Source organism: Chelonoidis abingdonii, chromosome 9, assembly GCF_003597395.2.
Source record: "Chelonoidis abingdonii isolate Lonesome George chromosome 9, CheloAbing_2.0, whole genome shotgun sequence".
NCBI lineage: Eukaryota > Metazoa > Chordata > Testudines > Testudinidae > Chelonoidis > Chelonoidis abingdonii.
In genome coordinates this window covers 8,259,238-8,283,398 of record NC_133777.1, presented here as the reverse complement: position 1 = coordinate 8,283,398, position 24,161 = coordinate 8,259,238, and the positions used below count along the sequence as shown (strand labels likewise).

General features: G+C 41.2%; 1 protein-coding gene across 1 annotated transcript; it reads left to right on the top strand.

Annotated features, from left to right (window-relative positions):
• Positions 1-57: 57 nt before the first annotated feature.
• Positions 58-20,123, top strand: ARPC1A (actin related protein 2/3 complex subunit 1A). Its single transcript, XM_032782972.2, has 10 exons — positions 58-288; positions 3,788-3,893; positions 4,690-4,794; positions 7,527-7,749; positions 10,409-10,516; positions 13,723-13,935; positions 15,221-15,296; positions 15,497-15,690; positions 16,786-16,876; positions 19,755-20,123. The coding sequence occupies exons 2-10, from the start codon at positions 3,830-3,832 to the stop codon at positions 19,791-19,793; spliced, it is 1,113 nt and encodes a 370-aa protein (XP_032638863.1). The 5' UTR covers positions 58-288; positions 3,788-3,829; the 3' UTR covers positions 19,794-20,123.
• The last annotated feature ends 4,038 nt before the right edge of the window (positions 20,124-24,161 follow it).

Below are 24,161 nucleotides of genomic sequence, written 5' to 3'. Positions count from 1 at the left end.
CTCTCGCCTCACCACGCTTCAGAACTATGCGCAGGCGCAATGAGAGGAGCGGCTCCCGGGCCCGTGCGTAGGCGGAGGAGCAGGAACCTCACCCTGCCCCGATTCTGTGCGCAGGCGCAGTGAGAGGAGCGGCTCCCGGCCCATGCGCAGACTCCGAAGCTGTTTCCTGGGTCGCTTGTCAGTGCCGGGCCCCGCCGGCCGCTCCCTCTCCCGCCGCCTGGAGCGGAGTCGCGTTGACTGACCAGAGTCCGCGAGTCCCGCTCCGCTGCCTCCTCCCCTCCCCCCCAGGTAAGTGGCGGGTCCGCGGCCAGGCTCATCCCGCGTCCGCCTGGGGACCCCGGGCCCTTCATTGCCCCCCTCAGGGGGGCTCGGCCCTTCCTGGGCCCCTCCCTTCAGCGGGTGGGGGGTACCTGGGCCCCGCCCCCTTCCCTCACGCCGTGGGGGGGACCCCTCCACCATTCTCCCTGCGGCGGAGGGGGGGTGTCCGGCTCTTCCTCAGACCTGGGGGGGGAGGTTGAGAGCAGCCCCTCACCCCCGCTGGGTGCGGCAGGGCACGGACCTGTTCCCGCGCCATCCCCGCCTGGGGCTGGTCCCTCCTTCCCCGTGGCGTGCGGGGCTAGCCCTCCCGTCCCCTCCCCGCACGTCTGGGGCGAGGGGTTCCAGAGCTCCGGGCACCTGTGCCGAGAGCAGCGGGAGGCGGCGTCCCGCCAGAGCCCAGCTTGCTCAGAGCCCCTCCTGCCAGCCCGCCCTCCAATGTCTAGGGCGAACCCCGTGCCCTGGTAGTGACAGCCTGGGTCAGGGGCACAACCCCTCGGAAACCGCATCTGTTTATAATACTGACTGCATCCTGGGCCAGCAGCCCTGGCTGCAAGGAGTTAGCCCCGTGAGAGAGCAGTCCTGACCCATTTGGAGGGGGTGGCTGTCGCAGGAGGCAGTGAACTGCAGACTCTTCCCTTCCAGATGTTGTAGATGATTTATATGAGGAGATCGATGGGTGCAAAAAAACCCTCTCTTTTTAGCACTATATCTGGATTTGGAGGGAGTATTCCTGCAATGTGTTTGTGGGGGATAGCCCTGTAACATATTTAACTTGTCTTGGTTAGGGAATGACCTTTCCTCACCCCATTATCTAACTCCCCTCCCCACCACCCCTGAAAAAGGAAGCTGATACTGTACAAAAAGATAAAATTCCCGTCTTGGTTCTGGAAAGCAAGGATTATTACTCTGCAGTTGTAAATTAATTAGATACATTAGGCCAAGTACCTAGATTAAAAGGTTAACTAGGGTAATATATTTACTGTGAGGGATTCTCAGATTGGGCTGACAGGGAGGGTTGAAGATATTGGTGGTTGAAAACTGCACTAAATACCTGTCAGTAATATCAAAGGGTTGACTTCACTAAAGTATGGATTAGTGTATTTGTCCTGCAATGAGCTGTTTGGTGATTAGGAAGAGTATGACAAAAAAAGTATTGAGTTTTTCTTTTGACTCTCTTAGAAAGGAAGGTTAGGAAAAGGATAGTGTAGTTATCAAATGTGTGGGTGAGAGGTATTCATTTTTGAGCATATCTGTCTGCAGCATTGCTCTGTAGTGCTTAACTGGTCCTCCAAAACAGAATACCGTCACTTTATACAGGTGAAGGGAGTTCTAATGTCCGTCTTATGAATACGATTATTGCACTAGAGAAACCCAGTCATTTGGAAAGAATTGATGATACCTTCTATCTAGATTCACTGAATGGGCATTTTAGGTTAATACTGGTTATGGGGGAATCTTGCTAAGGTGAACTAGAGCTGTTTTCATGTACGAGCATCTATTTTTGATATGAGCTTGCTGTTCAGTCTGAAGCTTAGAAGTAATATCTGTGAACTAGATGTTATAAAGAAAGGAATATGTCCCCAACATGTAGCGCATGTGTGGGAAAGTAGCAGGATTGTGTTAGAAATAACTATGCTCTTTTTGGTTTTAGAAAATTTTCTACATTTTATTTCTGAAAGAGAGTAGAAAGGGCTGAGCCATCCTTGTTGGTGAACCAGCTCTTCAATTTTTCCTGTATATGGAAATTTACTGCCACTGACTGTTGGCGTGCACTAAACCAAGAAGAAGATGATAAGAAGTTGCAAATGTTTTGCTTAGATTAACAAATGGAATCTCAGATCATGGCTGTCCCAGGTCACAGATAACTCAAATCCCTTTTAATGAAGGAAACAATGTTGACATAACACTTTGGTAGGACTGGATAAAACCTCTCCAATAATAGTTTCCTTTGATTTACCAAAATATGGGTGTTAGAAGAACAAGCAATGAGGTGTCAGTTGAAAATTATATCACCTTGACCTTAGTTAAAATTTTAAATACTGTTTTTCTCAAAATGCACTTTCAGGAGAAGTACACTGATATATAATTGTATTTGTTTCTCTAAGTGTAACGTAACAACATGGAGGCAGTTCTTGTTTTTGGAGACTTTTTTAAAAACTTATTTGTGGTGTTGGAATGCTGTATCATTTGTTAAACTACTGTGACTCCGTTTGCTAAATTCAGTAAGGAGTTGCTCATCTTCCATTCACTCCTGAGTTTCTGTTGGGTTCTGTTCATTTCCTGTTTGCATCTGAATTCCTACCTTGTCTTGCAATCTCCACCCTCTGCTAACATGGCCATACTTGGGTATGTTGTAATTTCAGATTATAATGGGTGTGAGTGTTTTAGAATGACATCACTGTGGGTTGTTTTTTTTTTACCCTTTTACATGCATGTAGGAAAAAAGCTTTCTCCTGGACTATTATAAATTGATCCTTGGATATGAAATTTAGTAGGAATATGTGTGGGAATTGGCATACAAATTATATGTGCTGAGCTGTATGTAGTTTGATGACTACAGGTGCTTTTAAACTGCTGCAGTGTTATCTTCCACCCATTTATGCTGCAGTGTCTTTATACTTTTGACAGCTGTGCATGTGGAGTGTATAAAGTCTCAGATTGTCCTGTATTATACAGTTATGTGGTTAATCACTAATACAACTTTGGTTGCAGAATCCAGTGGCATCTGTTTTAATGCAGTTACAAATTATGGAATACGAAGCTTTTTTTTAAATAAATTGTATATTTACAAATTAGAATATTTTACGCTGTCATTTTAATGTTCAGTTTTCATGAAAAAAATCTGTAATCCAAAAATTTATAGCTAATTAGAACTCATTTCTTTTTGGGATTAATGAAGTGAATAATTTTATCACATAACAAATGTGTCAGTACACTGTAAGTTTCAGTGGAACGTGTGTGTTAATATTAAAATGACACATTCAACTTTTTAAAAAAAAATATTCCTGAAATCGTCTTAATGCTGCCATTGAGCCTTGATATTGCATTGGACTTTGATCCGTTTATTGAAATATCTATCTAAATAGAGCTTTTTTAAAAAAAAAAAAAACACCATTCTATAACGCTGTAGAATTATTTAGGTTTGTTAGAAGACTTTTCATAAGTCAGGGAAAGCCTGTCTCACTTTCACGTGTGAAGAAACACTAAGAAATGATAATTTGCAACTAGCTGTATTAAGAATGAGAAGTCAAAATAAGTCTGCATACCATGATGAATGGATGCTTTGTAAATTCCTGAGACAGCAAAGCTAACCTTTATAGGCATCTATACTCTTGTTGAACTAGTTATGATGATGTGTAAATAAGCTGTAGTATTTGACTCAAGCAGCCCTAGTAAGTAATGTCTAAGACTATAGCTTTATGTAATTATCTAACTTAAAATGTTGATTTTCAACTCTTATTCCTTTCAGCTTTTTCACTGTTTAAAACACTAAAAATATCCTTTATTCAGAATGTCTCTACATCAGTTTTTATTAGAACCAATCACCTGCCATGCCTGGAACAGAGATCGTACTCGTAAGTACCATATTAGCTATCTTTTCCCCTTTGGTATTTTGTACATGCTACAGAACCATATACTTATAGAAAGATGACCCAGAACTTTGAAAAGGAGAAAACAATCCAGTACAGCAACAATTACAGACAATATCAGATATCTAGTGTGCCTCACTGAGCGCTCCCCTAAAAACTACAAAACATGCTGCAACAGTGATAGTCTTCAAAATTCCGTACTAGGACATTGGGTATATGGGAAATTAGAGTCTTAGAAATGTTTATCTGTGGTGCCCAAAAGCAAAAACTAGAGATTTAAGTGGATGGCATCACTTCCACGACTTCCTGTTACCTTCACTCTTAAACCTCTTTTCCAGGCCCCAAATCCAGCCTTTTTTTGTACTCTAGTTTCTCTCGACCCATTTTGGATTATAACCTTCAGAATCTATTTTCTTCTTTGGAGACTGTTGAATACTAAACATCATATAATTCTAAAGTTCTTCACAGCTTCTCCAGATAAGAAATGCACTACAATGCATTCTGGACTTTGGGAATAAATCTCTTTTTAGTCCAGACTTTGCATTCTCAATGAGATTGTATCCACCTGTGTTCACATTTTGAAACTGAAAAATACAGACTTGATTTGGAAAGAGATTCTGTTCTAAAGCTTTTGTCATAAGAAATCAGGACTTTGGAGCTGTGCTCTGGCTCCACTTCAGCTCCAGGCAAAAATCTGCAGCTCCACTGCTCCGGAGCTGCTCCGCTCCAAAGCCCTATAAAAAATAATCTCACATACTAATGGATTAATTCCCTTTGCCAGAGATTGCCATTAGCCCTAATAACCATGAAGTTCACATCTATAAGAAGAGTGGGAACCAGTGGGTAAAAGCTCATGAGCTGAAGGAACACAATGGACACATTACAGGTAAGTGAATCTGATAACATAGTTATAGAAAGTGATTGAACCTGCTTTTAAGAAGTAGTCTGACAAACGGTAAGAAATCTGGAAGTGATGGATAGATGATCCAGTCTTTTTGTAGGTTGGCACTCTCACTTCATGGGAGCTTTGCAGCATTTTTCTGGACCACATAAAGCAAATGTGGGGAAGCAAAGCATTGATTTCCAAACACTTTCATTGAGTAGCTACCATACTAAAGTTCAAGGCGGTAAAAAGTAGTAGTATCCTGTTCCTGTGACTTTTAAAAAAAAATCTTTAATGAGATAGCAAGAATATTTTTTTCAACTTTTCAAATAAGCCAAATTTGTCGTGATTTTTCTCTGGTCATGCTTTGCATTCCATCTTTATTGCTAGTTTTAGTAAGCAAATTTCAGCAAGTATGTATGACTCTGCTATACTGGTATGTGGCTTTTGATATCTATAGATATATTTTCTTGGGATTAAACAAGCACTTTATGTTTAAACAGGTTGGCATTAGTTAATCTCTTCCTTTCTCTTTGATATGCTTGTAATACAGTGTGTCTTTGTGTAAAGAGCAGTGGGTTGCCGTTATAAACCCTGGTGATGGAACAGGGTCTTCAGACCTTTGTTTTACAGGGTAAAACATGAAAAGGAAGATAATGCAAAACAGTTTTACCAAAGGTCCTTTGTATTCTGGGGAAAGTTAGAGCTCATTTCTACAGCAAGGTCTTGGGTTTTGTGCCAGAATAGAAATTCTGCAGCAGCTGAGTTTAATTTTAAAAGTTGGGGTTTTAATTATAAAATTAATATAACAATACAGTATTATTTAAATATTAAATCCAGTTTATTTTAATTTTTGTTTGCATTTACAGTTTGTACTGTCTCATACTTCTGTATTGACAATTCAGTTTTATATTAAAGTTTTCAGTGAGGGAAAACTAGACGTTGTGGGTTTTGGTGGCTGGATAGCAGGAAGTTGAGGATTTTGGCATCCAGGGAGATGTGGTAGAGGTTTACAGTGCTCACTTTTAGTTTACCATGTTTTGGTTTCAGAGTTAACACTCATTGGAGATAAATGGTACTGTTCACATCTGAGAGTTATTGTTTCAGGCTGTCTGCAGATTCAGGAAGACATACCACTGCATTGGTTTTACTCATTTTATATTTTAATACCTTCTTTGCAATCATAATGGCTAGAAACCTTTGTTAACTAAAGCTTAGATACTGATGCACAATTCTGGGGTAAGTTCCACTTCTGTGAATTCTTGGAATTCACGGGTCCCTGGCTTTAACACAGAAGCTTAGTTGACATAATGTCCAGGATCCAAAATTAAAATATAGAAATGGTAAGATTGCCAAAACACGAGTCACCCAGATATTGTCTAGAAAATGAGATTGTCCCGCATCAGCCTTTTAAACAAAGTTACTTCGGAAACTAGTTAAAATTAGCATTTGCCCTGTCCACCAGTATTGTGTGCTGATGTCAGCCCACCCTTGTACTACAGGGTTTTGTGGGAACTTCACCAGACTTTCCTGCACCTCATTGGCAAGCACACAGCAGTTTGCACTCTTTCATGCTGACCTAATCGTTGAATGAACAAAAGACTTTGCATTCCCAAAGGTGTTGCTCAGCATTTTAGTTGCATCTGTTGCCACTAGCAACATTTAGGTGTTCATTAAAGAAGTCGATGTTGCATACCACTGCCACTTGAGAATGCTGGGTGCTTTGCAGCATTTAAAGCTTACCAAAGTCTTGACACTTGCAGTATTTTAACATTAAGAAACCTGTTTTTATAGTAGGCCAGAAATGAATTGTAGAATAAACATTGCATCTAAAAATATTAGGCGTCAGATTCTGCCATATTTTTCTACTTTAATTCTATTTTTGTATCTTTCATGCTGTTTTTTTTAATCAGCATGCTGGAGGAATTTTTTTTAGTACTAGAGTAGTGCTGTTAAGGAAGGTCTAAATATATTTTTGGGGCGGGGGGAGACTAATGATAGCTGACTGACTCAAAAAGAAAGATGCTGAGTAAAAAGATAGGAAATAACTCTGCTCTGAATATTCCCAGTTGAAAACATCCATCATTGCATAGGAAGGATGGAAAGTTGTGGCAAGCTTGTCAAAGGGATTTCTTATGCTATTTTTTTTCTGACATTTGCTTCTTTGCATTGATACTGATTTATTTTTGGCTGATGGCACAGCTTAAGTAGGCATGACACAGATACAAATATTGTATTCCTACATTAAAAACTGATAGCTTTGTTCTTTCTAACATTTCTAAAAACTATTACTGTCTGAAGTTTTAGACCATGACTGTGTAGCTTGGCAGCAGGAAAGTAAACAACATTGCTTGAGGTTTGGGCGAAGTTTTGGAAGTACTGCTTGTTTAGCTATTAAGTAATAAGCCTCTTGCAGAAATCAGAGTTGGGATCCAGAAAAAGGGGTGGAGGAAGAGGGCGGTAGCCATTCTCCTACAAGTGGGCAAGCTTTCAAAGCAGTCTTCCTTATTACACAGTCTGTTCCAGTAAAATCTATCAGTAAGAGGGATTTGGCGAGGGAAGTCAGGAGTAGTAAAGGTTTACAATGGTGATTGATTGAATGGTGGTGAAGACATCATTGGTATCTGTCTTCATGGCAAAGGGCAATAGCTGATGTCTCCATTCTGAGTTGCTGTACAGTAAACAGGGATTCACAAGAAAGAAAATGTGATATTAATAGAAGGTCTAAATTGCAGGTATTGATTGGGCTCCCAAGAGTGACCGCATTGTAACTTGTGGTGCAGACCGTAATGCCTACGTCTGGAGTCAGAAAGACGGCGTGTGGAAGCCAACTCTAGTGATTCTGAGAATTAATCGCGCGGCCACCTTTGTGAAGTGGTCTCCTTTGGAGAATAAATTTGCCGTAGGAAGTGGAGCTCGACTCATATCTGTGTGCTACTTTGAGTCTGAAAATGACTGGTGAGCAGTTTAAACTTGATGATTTCCATTAAGGCAAATCCATGAGGCAGTACTTTATCTTGTTTCCGTATTCCATAGTGTATTTTAAAATGCAGTTAATGGACCATAGATGTGCTTTAATTGCTGAGTTTTATCTTTTTTATTGAGGTTTTCTTAGAGTTGCAAAGCTGTAAAGGGTACATGTTATGCATGTGATTTAATCATGCAGTTCTCATTAATATTAATAGGTAGCTAAATCCTTGGACAGTGCCATGAAAATGTATTTCTAACACTTACAGTAGAACCTCAGAGCTACGAACACCTCGCGAATGGAGTTGTTCGTAACTCTAAAATGTTTGTAACTCTGAACAAAACATTATGGTTGTTCTTTGTAAAGCTTACAACTGAACATTGGTTTAATGCATCTTTGAAACTTTATTATGTAGAAGAAAAATGCTGCTTTTAACCATCTTAATTTAAATTAAACAAGCACAGAAACAGTTTCCTTACCTTGTCAAATCTTTTTTTAAACTTCCCTTTTTTTTAAGTAGTTTACATTTAACACAGTATTGTACTGTATTTGCTTTTTTTATTTGTTTTTGCTGCTGAGTGCATACTTCAAGTTCCAAATAAGGTGTGTGTTTGACTGGTCAGTTTGCAATTCTGGTGTTCGTAATTCTGAGGTTTTACTGTATGTCTATTTAGACCTTTATTTTCATACTTCATTACCTGATTTCTGGCAAGTTTAATGGATTTTCTCAAATATTTGGTGTTTTTACTACTTCTACCTCTTTCAAAAGTGCCTGAATTTCTTTTGTAACTAACCGTTGCCTGGGACTTTGCTCATTTACCAAATAGTTTTTTGGCGTAATAGTTTACTTGTTGTTGACACACAAACCATCTCAGTATTAATTCACTAAGATTCTGAAGTTGTTTGCATAAATATTGTATAGAGCTTCAGAAATCGAGCCTCATATCTCACAAATATGAAATAACATGAAATAAAATGGTCATGGCGCTGCTCAGATTTGGCCCAGTTACCCTTCATCATCATGGGGTGTAGGGAAGGTGTCGGCTAGATTTTGAGTGAATGGCACTGTGGCCTGGTGCAGAAAGGGGAACTGAATCCATGTGATGAGCCACCACTGCAGGGTGATTGTGGGGGAGGCTCTCTATGCAAATGAACACCCACCCCCAGGTCCAACCCCTAGTATGGGTAAAACAAAATAACCAGAAAATCCCCAAAAAAGAAACTATAAAAAAGAAAAAAATTCATGGGTTTCTAGTCGTATACAGTCTGAAACAACCATTCAAAAGAAATGTATTGCATAAGCAAAGAACTTACTTTAATAAATCTCTTCTGTTTGGTGTGTAAAGAAACAAGTGGTCTACCTAATACTCAGAATTGGAGTGGGTGACCATACTTGAATCTGACAGCATCAAGCAATGTATAACTGTTAGCATTTCCATGTCTCTTACAAGATCTGTGAGTCACGTGCTACTTTTCATTAGCATTTATGTACTATGCCAAAGCCACAGCATTTGGGCAGGCTGGAAGACGTTGCATTTTAAGATAGATTTACAAACATGGACTGAATGGTACCTTGTCCTTATTTGCATAATCCTCCATGTTTAGAGAGGTTTTTTTCCCTCAGTTACAGGCTAAGAACTTGCACCCAAGTCACAATATTTAGATGGAAAAAACTTTGTTTTGCTATTGCCGTTATCCGTGACTTAAATGCGGCATTTAATTGATCTGTATATTGTAACCTTCTGAATAACCTGTGAAAATTTCCATGCAATATGAGTTTATATAACTTTCATAAATTTTACCATAAAATATAAAGAACAGAAAAGTTATAAGATGCAGAAAACACTTTAAACCTGCAAAAAAAAAAAAAATGCACTCAATGTTGTACTAAGAAAATACTGCTCAACTCTATATTATGATTCAACAATGTTCTCTTGTTCTTGAGCATATAAAAGGGGAAATTTACTACATCAAAATCAAGTTAATGAGCTCAATTTGGTATTTTAAAGTGTTTCCAAAAATTGATTTCAAAAGGGCATAGGACCCAAATGTGTATCTGCTCAGAATAGTAGCTTTTTTATTTTAATTGTTGATGCCTGGCTGACAGAGCTCACAGCCACTTGAAATTCATGAATTGTATTGGAGGTTTTGCAGTCGTCAGTATTTTCTTAAATGAATTTACAAAATCTCGACTAGATGGAGTAAGGTAGAAGAAAGGAGCAAAAAGAGAATAATTAGTTGAACTCTTCTCTAAAAAGTTCAGCTGGTCTGTCTCAAAAACCTACATAGCGCTATCTGAAAAGTAAAGAGAATACACACATCTGATAGAATTCAGGTATATATTACAAGTGTTGCATTTTAATGTACTGTCACTATGGAGTAATAGAGGGCTGGAGTTCCATGTTGTCTGGAACCATTTCTTGTCTGGTGAGAATTTAGGGGCAGATTTAACAGTAATGATGATTAAATGGGCCATGTGTATTTCAGTCTCCTCTTCCTTTTACACATCAGTTCTGTTGCAAAGTTGGTATGTTTCCAGTCACTTGCACTGAGATTTGGTGCATTGGAGTCACATACTGCAGGATATTTGGTGCTTTAATGGTAAGCAAATGGTTCCCAATAAATAAGTTTTATATCCTGTTATTTTAGGTGGGTGAGCAAACACATTAAAAAGCCCATTCGCTCCACTGTCCTAAGTCTGGACTGGCATCCCAATAATGTCTTGCTGGCTGCAGGATCCTGTGACTTCAAATGCAGGTGAGAGTAAATAAAGCATTTGCAAGTTGACTTGAGTTACTGATTTAAATCAGTAAGTATGTGCTAATCCTATGTACACTGTCAAAATAGCAACCTGTCACGTACTAATGTATTTATTTAGAAAAATAAAATATATAGCCTTGAAAGACCATTGAATTTGTGCCACTACACATGTACACAGGGCTTTAGATTTTTAATATGTATCCCCTGAAAAGTCAGTGTTACTTTCATAAATCAGTTTTTGCTTACTTATACTGCATCGGCTGTGCAGGTACCTGATGGTCCTAATATGAAATCAAAGCCTGTCAAGCACCATCTTTTATCTGAAACAGGCATTTGGCCATTGTTAGCATGAGGTTGGAAGACTTGGCAGCTGCTTAGTGCAGATAGATCCCTGCCACCTGCACAGCATCCCATTAAAGTCATTCGGTGCAGTGCACGGGTCCATCCATGTGTCTCAGCTTGCAGGATCTGGGCCCCGATAGGTAATTTTCTACATGGTGATTTCACCATATTCTTTTTTATTATTATTTTAAACACTTTTACTGTGCACAATAGTGAGAATTTCCCTTCCTTCTGCTACAGGGGAAGTATCAGGCTTAAAAATAAAGTCTGTGTATTCAAAATGATTACTAGAATAAATGCTAGGCCCAAACATCACATTCCCTAGTCTAAAATGAGGTGTAAATCTGAAGTTTAGAGCCTTTGGTTACTTGATATCTCATGGCACTTTTCACGTGAGGAGGGGTGTTCTGACCAAATCCCAGTTTGTTTAAATTGGGTACGGTATACATCTTCACTTCCTGCCCTAAACAGTTGACTTTTGTAAAGTGTTTTCCCCCCTCTAGAAGAGACTGCATGTGAGTTGTGTGTGAAAGGTTCCTTCCATATATGTTATTAAAGCACTTTGCGACCCTATGAGATGAAAGGTGCTATTTAAATGTGAATTGTTTTTTATATTAATGTCAGTTTCCTTGTACTTGTAACTTTTTTGTCCTGGTATTTTTTTTTTACACCTCTTATTTGGAGAGGATCTCATGCAAGGTTTTTCTTTCGACTTCTCCTGAGAAGCTGTAACTGATTACCTTGTAATGCCTTGTTGTGTCTAATCATCCCTTATTGAAAAATCTTATTGAAGATATGAGTAGGCAAGAAATTACCAAACATAGGTTGAATCAACTTCTCAGGATTTCCTTAGAACAGAACAATGATTCATGGAAGAATAGTATTATTGTTTCATATACTTCCTGCTAGAAAACTTGTTCTGCCCTGCATTTCATTCCTCTGGAAATGGTCCATTCTGAAATGTGTATCTTTCTATTAAAATATTTAGGAGGCATTTATTATTTAAAGTTTGCATTGCAGGATGGGCCATTTAATACCAGTTACAGCTCTGATCAGAGAGAGGAACAGGTCTTTATGTAGGTGCATCAGAGGAAGAAGTGTCCATCTCAGTTCACATTTCCAGTCTCAGACTTTTATTGCCTGCGAATAACCTATTTCTGAATGTTAGGAGAACTGTCTTTCTCTGCTGAAGGTGAATACAGATCTCTGGAATTCTGTTTCCAGGCGAATGTTCAGTTATATACTAGAGTTATAAAGACGACTAGGCTTTTATCACATCTGCACCAATAACTGGTTCTGAAAAGTTATTAAATGGCCAAAATCAGTAGTTAGCAGTACATCATTTCAGCAAGCAGGAGACATGCTGATAAAAATCCAGGGAAAGAGGTGCTGCTGGTTGATAGTTATTTAATAGGATTTAAGATGGCTGGCCTTGATAATCCATAGGGCCTCTTCCTTTAACTTTATCTTTATCTTTCTCTTAGAGTATAGCTATGAGAACTATGTAGGGGTGTTTTTTATACTGTAGCTGGAGCAGTGTCACTAGAAATAAAGGCCATATTCTAGTGCTCTTTGAATGGGGAGGCTTTCAAGCGTAGAGATGGCTTTAGTTCTAAAATTGAATGGTTCAGAAAGAAATCTCAGCAAATGAAAGGCTTTCTTCAATCATCAGTCACCTCCCAGTCTTTTTGCTACTTGGGACTGCTTTATTCTTGCCTTGTATCAAAGACTCTGCTGCTTTTAACATATGATGTCCTGTTTCCATATATTAAGTGAGCTGTCCTTCTAGATTCTTGTAAAGGGCTCTTAAATTTAAACCTACCAACAACAACACAGTCCTTTCGCCAACTTCTGTTTTAAACTGATAAGGCTGATTGAACTCATGTTTACAATTTAGAATTCTCTGGTAGCCATATTAACATAGCTGCACTTAAGGCCTCTTTTCTGTTCTGTATTTGTCGGCTTTACTGAAGACGTGTGTGTTCTTCAAAGCGTATGTTGAACAATATGGCACACACATGCAGAGGTGAAAAAATATTACCACAAGCTCACTTAAAAAAAAAAAAATTCCCTTCATTTTTGACCTTGAGCATGATTGTTTGATCACGGCTATTGTTATATTGAAATGTTTCTTTATTTGTACTATGGTGTGGTTCAAGTAGAAGAACACTGCTGCTGTTAATCCTATGCCTGTGACATCATAATAACTTCCATGGTATCAGTTATGGATGCCATATTGTGCCACCCTTGAATCTCACAAAAGGAACCTATGATTATAGGGGGAGACTTTTTATTTAACACATTTTGATAAATAACAGTGCTGGGAAAAGAGATGCAGAAAAATAGTGACGGTTTAATATGTTTGCTGCACTCTTCCAGCAGTTAGTCCAAATGTGACAGTCTCTCTTACCCATTCTCTAGATTGAAATTTGGAATCTTTATAAGTATGTGTGTTAGCTAGCTGTTACATATTGCACTTCTCAGATTCTCTCCGAACTTTGATTGTCAGTTTGTTAGTGCTGTGATTGTCAGATTGTTAGTGCTGTGAAAGGAAGAAACAAAAATCTTAATGTAAGAGAGAATTTATACATTTCCATAGCCAGCCTCTGGCAAAAAGGAAAGAGACAGAAGGTTGCATTTGCAAGAAGGCAGCCGTGTATATTTTATGCATAATACTGCTGAGTGCTGATTGTTTTCCCACAGCACACAGAAGTCTTCTGTCAAAGGAAGCTCAAAAAGTGGCGCCTTAGCATGGCACAATTAACGTAGCGTCTGTTCTGGTGACTCTAACGTGAGCTTTTATACAGTTACAGTGTCTGGTTTTCTTTCCATTATCGTTTTGGTGTGTTTTTTATTTGCAGAGTGTTTTCTGCTTACATTAAGGAAGTGGATGAAAAGCCAGCCAGCACACCATGGGGCTCAAAAATGCCCTTTGGGCAGCTGATGTCAGAGTTTGGTGGTCCTGGAAGTGGCGGATGGGTGCACAGCGTCAGTTTTTCTGCCAGTGGTAACCGTCTAGCCTGGGTTAGCCATGATAGTACTGTGTCAGTTGCTGATGCCTCAAAAAATATGACGTAAGTATTTTCTTTTTGGTATTTCCAGAAGTGTTGTGTCCAGCTCTGTCAGTTATGCCATGGAGCACAAGCAATCCATTTAAAGTTTAGAAGACTTGTGTCTCTGACGTCTGTTCAGGTTGGCTCTTGGGAATTTTGGATAAATAAAATCAATCTGGAGTAAATGAATGGTTTTTGACAGAACCATTTTGTTTTTGAAACTAACAGTGTGTTTTGTTCTGCTATTAGGAAACTACATTCTCCTGTGGAATAGCTATAGGAGACTTTTGTGAGAGCATATCCAGTTCTTTTACATCTAGTCCCCGATTTGATAGTGTTAACTAGGGACTAGAGAATAAACTGTATTTCATGAAATCTCAATTCCACACCTGTCCTCTTCACCATCTTACCTGTTGCACGGATTTAAATTATATCCTCCAACTATGGTAGAAATATTTCACTACTCTCCTGTAGTCCCCCTATCTCTCTTTTCTTGGGAGTGGAGAGAGGTGATGTTCCAGGGATGTGGGGAGAGGAGAGGGCCCTCTGAGCACAGCTGTATTTATTTGTGACACACACAGATCTGGGGAGAAATGCAGAATGTATACTTAACCTAGAGAGATCATTAAATAATACAGATGATTTAGGGCCATCTTTGAAATCCTGTCCTGTTCATTAATTTCCTTGATATTGTTGTAATAACTTGAATGATGAGATCATTTAATATTGATATAAATGCCCAGCTATTGTGTCTTAAAAGGATGCAGCCAAGTACTTCAAGTACTGGAGTGTTTTACATTATTTTTGTAACCTTATAGAGACCTACCTTTTTGTCTTACCAAGCAGAAAAGGCCCAAATTGGTAAATATCATTATTACTGGAATGCTGGAATCTTTTTAAATGTGTATCACCACTTGTGTACGGAATGCTCTATAAGGTCAGCATATCGCCAGGAATACTTTTCTGGTTCATGTCTCCCTCTACTGCCTGTTCAGCAGCCCAGTATAAAATATTGTAGGATATTTATAAACATTGACTACTGTCTCTTCCTTAATTTCTTGGGGACATGGCACAGGATTTAAAATAAAAATAGTGCAAATGCTCTGTGAAATCTAAGCTATAATTACTTTCATGTAAGTCACAATCTACTTGGGTCACTTGAAGGCACCATATTATAGTAATTGGGCTATGCTAGCTTTTGTACTAGTAGCGCTGTCTGAGAATGGGCCCTTCTGTCATATTCTGTTGAAACAAAAGATAAGAGGTTTCAGTGAGGCCTTTCTTTAACAATTGTTCTTGTGTTTAGGGTTTCACAGCTGAAAACAGAGTACCTCCCATTCCTGAGCGTGTCATTTGTCTCTGAGAACAGCGTTGTGGCAGCTGTAAGTGTCCCTTCTTTCCCCGTGTAGAATGTTGTAGTGCTTCAGTGAGAGGATAACACACACACTGTGAAGTTAGTCAGTAACAGAATACCTCTTCAGAAGCACCAGCAGGAGCTGTTCTGCAGCTGAGTGAGGTATAAAAAGCAAAGGTGCTGCTCCTAATTAGCTAATTTTTTTGCCTTAATGGTGTCTTGTTGCAGGGCCATGATTGCTGCCCAATGCTCTTTAACTGTGATGACCGTGGCTCGCTGACCTTCGTTTCCAAACTAGACATTCCAAAGCAGAGCATCCAGCGCAATATTTCTGCCATGGAACGATTCCGCAACATGGACAAGAGAGCCACTACAGAGGATCGTAACACTACTTTGGAGACGCTGCATCAGAACAGCATCACGTGAGTGCCACCATGCTCAGGACGTGTGACAGGGAGAGCTCCCTTGCATGTTACATATTGCAGGACATATCAGAGATCCTTCAACCTTTGATTTGCAATATCAGAAAACTTACCCTTTCACTGACAGTTGCTTATTCATGGTGTTTCACAGAAAGGCAAGAATTCCTGGCCCCAGGGACCTAGCCAATTTAGCAATTTTGTGCATAGATGTTAGCTATTGGAAAGGGAGACATGGAATTCCTTCCTGACCCCTTGTCTGAGACCCTGAATAAAGAGATTTAATTGCTCCAGTTTTGTTTGGAACTTCATAAAAGATAATCATTAACATTGATAGTTACACATGTGTATCTCCCTTTGCTTCTGGCTAAAGTTGTATTTAATGTGTTCCATAATTCAGACTTGAACAGATGCTGTGTAACTAGGACTTGATACTGTAAGTGGGACCAGGGACACTTACCAAAGCCACTAAATCCAGTGAGCAGAATTCACCTGAAAAACTAATTCTCCTTTCACCCTCACATTTAAAAACTTATTTCAGTATTTATTACTGTTCTGGAATGAGAGAATATAAGTTAATCATGTGAGATGTTCCTCGGTTTGCCCCAGTACTCCATGTGCACAAGATACACTAACACTTCTAAAGTAAAGTTGGTGCCTCTTTAAATTATAAGCTTTTTATAATAGTGCTGGATGACCTTCCTTGCCTGCCTTGGAGGCTGCCTCCCAAGTTCTTACATTGACAGAACCACTTCACCATTCTTACTCCTTGAAGATGCATGAGATGGGGTTGTGTTTTGAAATCTTTACTTCATAGCACAGCTATTGAAAGATGGAGGGGTTTCAAGCAGACTCTCCAGCATCCTCCAAATATGATGCTTGCTTTATTCTTTGTCAAGTGGCATAATGAAAATCAGGTAGAAGATACAAATTACAAGCATGTCATTCTCTCTTCCTTTGGGAGAATAGGGATTGAAACTTCTGGAGTTCTTACAAAACCAGTAATATCCAGTGCTTTAAAGTCTACTCAGCCATGTCTCCACTACTTGCGGCTCTCAGATATTCTTAGCTCTCTTACAGCTGTCACTCTGTTTTCAGCCAAGTGTCTATTTATGAGGTAGACAAGCGAGATTGTCGCAAGTTCTGCACCACTGGCATTGATGGAGCAATGACCATCTGGGATTTCAAGGTATGCATTTACTACTTTGCTTATGAGTAAGGCTATGATAATATCATAGAAGTCACAGAATCTGTGACTTCCAGAGACCTCCGTGACATTTTCTGCTTCAGCCCCTGGGCTGCAGGGCTGGAGCTGTCAGCCAGAGGGCCCTAGAGATCTCAGTTGTGGGGCCACCGCAGCACCCCCCAGTCGCCAGTGTTCCCTCTAATTTTTCCCACCCATATGTGGAGAATTTTGTCGTGTCACATAACAAAATTCATGTGGTGGGGGTGGGGCCAAGAGGTTTGGAGTGTGGGAGGAGGCTCAGGGCTAGGGTAGAGGGTTGGGGTCCAGGGGTGTGAGGGCTCCGGCTGTGGGTGCGGGCTCTGGGGTGAGGCCAAGGAGGAGGGGTTCAGGGCTGGTGCAGGGGGTGTATGCTCTGGGGATGTGGGCTCTGGGATGAGGCAGAGGGTTAGGTGCAGGGAGGGAGGGCTCTGGGATGGGGCTGGGGATGATGGGTTTGGAATGCAGGAGGGTGCTCTGGGGCTGTGGCAGGGAGAGAGGACTCCACACACACACACACCCAGCCCAGGTGCGGTTGTGGGGGAAGAGAGGGCTTGGGGAGGGGGAGAGAAGAGGCACCTCTCCCCACCATGGGAGCTCTGGGGCTGCAGGATAGGCGCCCCAGCCCCTGTGGGGAGGACCACCCCAGCCATGCCTGCATCTGGGCAGCTCGGACTGTAGCTGGGCCTGGGGTGCCCCCCGGGAGCCAATCCGGGCCGCTCCAGCTTCGTGCCCTGGCAGGACCAGGCACCCCAGCCCTGACAGGTCCAGGCCACACGTTGAGTTGGGCTAGGGAGGGGTGCCCCAGCAGGTCCCAGGGCAGGTTCCCTGAGCACCTGCGTGGCGCTAAGTAGGCTGTTGCGCAGCCGTGCAACTTACAGGCAACTTAGGCCCCTGCAGCTCCCAGCTGCTGGGCTGGAGCTCTAAGCCACTGTGGGGGGCCCCGGAGTTTGTAGCCGCTGCAGGCCCTGGAGTTCCGAGCTGCGGCGAGGGCCTCCTGAGCTGCCAATGGGAGATGCCATCTGTGAAGGGCAGCCCCTGGCGCTCCCAGCCACTGCAGGCAGCAGGGGACCTGGAGTTCTGAGCAGCAGCAGCTGGGGGCCCCGCAGCTCCCAGCCACCAGTCCTCAAGCTCCAGCCTCCGCAGGCAGCAGGAACACTGCAACTCCCAGCCGCCAGTCCTTGAGCTCCAGCCTCTGCAGGCAGCAGGGACACTGCAGCTCCCAGCTGCTCTGAGGAGCAGCAGTGGGTGCTGGCTCCCCCATTCCCCATTTTGTCACAGCTCTTTTTAGTAAAAGTCAGGGACAGGTCATGGGCAATAAACAAACATTCACAGAAGTCCATGACCTGTCCCTGAGTTTTACTAAGAATAACCGTGACAGAATCTTAGCCTTACTTGTGAACTATCTGATTTGTTAATCTCTGGGCGTCGGAACCTAGGGTTCAGCCCTAATGTAAATTGTGTTAGCATTAGGGAATCTAGACTCTGAATAGTTAGGACTCTTCGTGAACTCTTTAGAGAGGACAGATCCAAGACTCGACATAATCACAGATGTATTTGCTTAGCAGATGGTACCAATCCAGACTAATTTTTTAATGGGATCACTCAGATCCTTGTAGGAATCTTGTTAATCCTCTTCTTCCTCCTCCAATCCCCTTCTCTCTCTCTCTTTTTTTTTTTTTTTAAGCCACAACCATGCTGGCTCAGGAGACCAGAATAATTACTGGAGCAAGGAAAGGGATTCAGGCACAGGTCTACAAAGGTATTTAGGCTTATAACTTCCATTGAAATCAGTGGAAGTCAGGAGCCTAAATACCTTTGTGCATCTGGGCCACTGTTATCTTTCTCCATTCTCTAGGAACTGAGCTTACTGTCTTGGCAGAACCCAGGCTCTTCAGAGACTTTCTTGACTTTTTTTTTAAAGTAGCAAAAAAGTGTCTAAAGTGAGGTCCAAAATCCATGGAAGCTCAAACAAAAAGTCTAAATGGATTTAAATGTTTAAATGATTCTAGGCTGACTTTTTACTAGATTCATCTTGATGTCAAAACAGACTAGGTCATTCACCCTGCAAACTAGGATTCATAGTTTAAAATTCCAGCAAAAGACCTCACAGACTACTGCTTGACACTCCTATGGCAGGGTGCCGTACTTGATGCTTTAAAAAAACCCAACCATAATTGGGATATATCTAGGATCTAGGGATCCATCTTTGTGAAAGCCTAAGCATGCCCTGTTCTGTATGCAAAGTCTCTCAGAATTTCCTCCAGACCAGATTGCATGTGTTGCTGCACATTGGCCAGCAGGTGTCTCTGTAGATCCCCAACTCTTCTGTTGAGCTCTGGAATACAGTAGAACCTCAGAGTTCCGAACACCTCAGAAATGCAGGTTGTTTGTAACTCTGAACAAAATGTTACAGTTGTTCTTTCAAACGTTTACAACTGAACATTGACTTAATACGGCTTTAAACTTTACGATGCAGAAGTGTTCCCTATATTTTTTTAGTAGTTTGTTTAACACAGTACTGCACTGTATTTGCTTTTGTATTTTATTTTTTCGTCTCTGGTGCTGCCTGATTGTGTACTTCTGGTTCCGAATGAGGTGTGTGGTTGACCAGTCAGTTCGTAACTCTGAGGTTCTATGGTACACAATTTTTGCAAGAGAACTGTTGGTTGCTTTATAATCTGGTAGCATGTACCAGCCCCAACCAGTGTTGAGGCCAGGTTAGAGGGCTGGACCTGTCTCATGTTTTATCTCTTTTGTTCTATCACTTAGTTTTGCTGTAGGGGTTCACTGTGTTCAATACAAGATACTGTAGTAGTTACTGATAAATGTTTTCTCTCTCAAGACCTTAGAGTCTTCTATCCAAGGTCTACGAATCATGTAAAGATGGATCTCCATTATCTAGCATGACAGACTGCTTGACAGCATGCAGCTCCAGCATCCACACACACCTGAAAAGGGATGAGTAAGCTGGATCATTTGGAAGCACTGAGAAGATATGGCTTGGCAGATTTTCTTTTAAATACATACTTGGTGAAATGTGTTGGTTTCAAAATCAGCTGTGATTGTCTCTCTTTCGTTTTGATTGGTTGTTTCATTCCATTCTTTACCAAAGCTGCTCCGTTAATAGTATATTGCAGGAAGTTATGGATCACTAACTTAAAAGGGGAATTTTATGTAAATTGTCTGCTAGAAATAAAAGATACAGAATGTGTTTGTAGTTTGATTCCTTGTTAATGATGATCTAATCAATAGTGAGTGCATGGGAAAGGAAAAAACCTTTAGTGTGTCCTTCTATATCAAGAGGAGGAAGTTCATCTTCTCAGCTAAAAGCTCTTTACAATCTCAAGAGTGAGGGTAAATCCAACCAGACTTCTTCTGAAGGAAGAGCCTGGTCATGGAAAGCTGTAATGCTGAGGGAGACTTGTCTCAATGATTATTTCCAGAGTGATTAGTCCTGTCTGCTGTAGCAGTTAACAGACTAATAGTAGCAAATTAAAACTGAAAGTTGTCTCATTATCAGATCAGACATGGTTCGCTAAAGGTGAATTAAATGACCAGAATTACCTGTAATGCTTTGAGGCTTGCACGAAGCACCTCCTCAAATAGCATTAGCTCAAAGTATCTATGATATGGGATGGACACTACATACTGGAATTAAAGCATAATTAATACTGAGCTAGAGTCTAGTAGGACAAGTGAGACAATGACCTTCTAGGCGTGGTGTATAAAATTCTACTTTATTATGACTGCTGGAGGAGTGCAGCTTGTTTAGCAGCACAGAGAGCACAGACCAGCTTCTCCAAAGACATAAAAAGTAATGTTGGACCGGTCATACTTGCCGGAGTTCATTTCTGACCTCTTGATAACTCACAGAAGCAGTTATGAATAACTTTGTCCATATGGCCACGTAAGGTGACTGTTGAATCTTACTGCATGCCTTGAGGTTGGCAGTGCATTAGAGGGGATTATCTGGCTATGGGCTGTTTGCATTGTCTCTCATGTTTGAGTGTTGCATTTTAAACACAAGAAATGAAGGGTGGGGGGTGGAAAGCACTGGCTATATTTACCACTTCCTTTGAAACTAGCATATAACTTGATACACTACTTATTGCTCCCCTTTGAATGGTTTGAAAAGGGGGGTGAGAGGGAACCCACAAGGCATTGGGTCTCTCTTGCATGTCTAAAAAACAAGCTACCTGCAACTCCAAGACACATCTTTTTTCAGGTAAGGTGTCTGTGAAACAGAAAAATGATTATTTTCCGGTTCCTCTTGTTTCTGGTTTCCAGGAGTGTGTGGAGGGAAGTCAACATTTTGCAATTTTTCCTTCATCTCAAGAGCATAAAATCGGTGGGGCTGAAATGAACCTCTCATTCACCATCTAGTGCAATGATCTGCAAAGTACCATGGCTGATTTCATCTATAATAATACAGGGCATTTCCTTGTATGTTCCATGTGAGGCTGTGTGCGCTTGAAACAGTAGTGAATTAAACCTCTTATGCTACTATTGCATAGGTATTACCTCCCTCTTGTAGACAAGTCTGTTTCAGAGCTAGGAAAATATCCCCCTGGCGAAAACCTGTCACAAGAAGCTATTAGAGACATTAAGATAGTGATGGAGGCAGGGATTGTCATGAATAAGAAACTGTTTTTGAAACAGCTTAGGATAACAAATGGTCCATTCCAAACATGGCAAAAATGTAACAATGGAATGTCCCAAGGTTCTATATTTGGACCAGTGTTACATATATTAATCATCTGGAAAAGGGGGGAGCCAGTCAGATGAGTTATTTTGGCTCCTCAAAGCTTGAGAAGACTTGAGAAACTCCGGAGGAACCTTTTTCAGCCTGGTGCATGGAGGCAGCACTATCTCTAAATTCATTATTGCTATATACCCTGTAGAGGAATATTTGAACTACTACATATTGCTGGGACCTAAGTTAACTGAAACAACTCAGAAAAAAGAATTAAGCATCACTATAAGGAGAGCCCTGTTCAGGGGTAGACTACTGCCAGCCAAAAATAATAATCTGGTAGGAATAGGATAGAAAATTTTAGAACTATTACGCATCATATTGGAATGTCTCAAATACTGCTGTCTTCTGGTCACCTGGGATAAAATTTTTCAGAAGTCTGTTTCGTTTGATATCAATGGTAGTTAGTCCCTCAAGTTCTGTGGCTGCTTTTGAAATTTTTATTCCCACCTCAGAAAGACAGTAGCAGAAACGGGAGTTCAGAAATAGGTGGCAAGAATGAGTAGAGGCAGAAAGAGAGAGACATCTGTTGGAAGAGTGAAAAGTGGGCATGTTTAATGCAGAGAAGAAGGTAGAATGGAAGGTCTACAGAAGTTAAACTGAACTCTGTTGTCCTTAGTCCAAAAAAGGCAAAAACCAGCAAATTCCAAACTCAGAAGGCGTCACAAAACTGCAAAAATCAGCAATTTCCAAACTCCTTGACGTAACACAAGCTGTGTGACTTATTGCCACAAAAATGTGTATTCCAGAAGCTTAGTGGGATTCAGAATGGATTAAACACATATGGACAATGAACACATTCACCATTAAATTAAGAAAGGATAAAATTATGAAGTTAAGGGATATAAAACAACATCCTTTAAGGCATGCAGGATTTCTTGCTCCTTGCTCTGCAGCATCTGGTTGAGGCAACTCTCAGAGATAGGGACCACTGGTCTAATCTGGAATAGCTTTTCCTGTACCCTTTGCATTTATCACATGACCATCTTTCCTCTCCCTCTAAACCAAACTGAAGGTCTGTACAGTGCCTGGCTGAGTCAAGCAGTCTCCTTGCCCTGATTTTCCACCTTTTAAGGAGGCCAAAGGGCTTTCTTTGTATCTTGCTTTGGTAAGAATCAGCTAGTACGTGTTAGCCAGCTGCAGCACCAGACTACGCACCCAGTTTGGTCAGTGGTGTCTTGTCTCACTTATGGGGCAGCTGTCGTGCTTAGTGACAGCCGACAGGAAAGCTTCTCCCTGAGAGGCGGTAGCTTTGTCGATGGGAGACATTGCACTGTCCGCACGGGGGGTTCGGTCGGTGATGAAGTGATGTAGTTACACTGACATAAGTTTGTTGTGTAGACAAGGGTGTAGAGAGCTCTATTCCTAACATACAACTCATAGCTGCCATCTTAATTCTATGGGAACAAGCAATCTTACTGGTTTTTCTAGCCGTCTTCACTCCAGTCCTGCTTTAAGGCAATTGGACAATAGCAGCACAGTCAGCTGACCAGGTCTACATCCTGCTTGGTTGTCTGCAGTAATGCTGAGCTGGGTTTAGGTCATCAAGGGGTTTTTTGGGTGTCATGCACGTACAAATTATCTGTGTAGCATTTCACGTCATTACTGTGCATATACCTTCCTGAAACTTGGCAATGGAAATCCGTGCAAGCTGTCCATTGAATGTCAGGGAAATCGTAAGTCAAGCGATGCAGAAGACTGTGGTCTTGTCCTCTTTTCAGCTGGTCAAGAGGTTCCTTCCAGTAAAGAATTAGCACCATTGTCAAAGAATTCTGTTTTCAATTCAACTCACTTTCAATTCCACAAGCGAATATGTTCTACGCTAGCTAGAGGATAAGGAGCAGCTTGCATTCTCTGTCACATCGTCAAGCTTGCAAGGACCTAGAACAGCAAAATGGGCAGCCTGACCTTCTGGTCCTAATTCATTTTAAAATCTGGCTCTCTTCCTGTGCTCAATGATTCTCCCTCTTGTAAGTTGATTCTCTCCTGCTGCCTACTGAGAGGCTGAAGTGGGGAAAGCAAAACTGGAGAGTTGCTTTTAACAAATGTCCTTTTTTTCCCATGGGGAACTTATTTGTTTGAAGCAAGGAACCTTTTGTTGTGGCTTCATTTTAATTTTTGCCAGCAGGAATAACTATGGCAGGAAGCTCATGGGCTCTGAAGGAGCTGTAGTGTTGCCCGGGCCTGCTGCATTCAATGTATCAGATGATGTGGTATGAGCAGAAACATGTTTTAAAATATGGTTTTTTTGGACCAGGCCAACTTAGAACCCTAATTTTGAAAGAACTACAATAGTGCCCATCGTCTAGGTACCTTAGATTGTAAGCTCTTTGGGCAGGGATTAGCTTTGTTCTGTGTTTGTACAGGGCCTAGCACATGGAGTCTTAGGCCCTTCGGTACACTTGTGAGAAGCACTGTGTGGAAACCCCGAGAGAGTTTGACCCCAGCACCAGCAGGTGGGACCTGGCTAAGAAAAGAACCCAGCCCCTAAAGCTT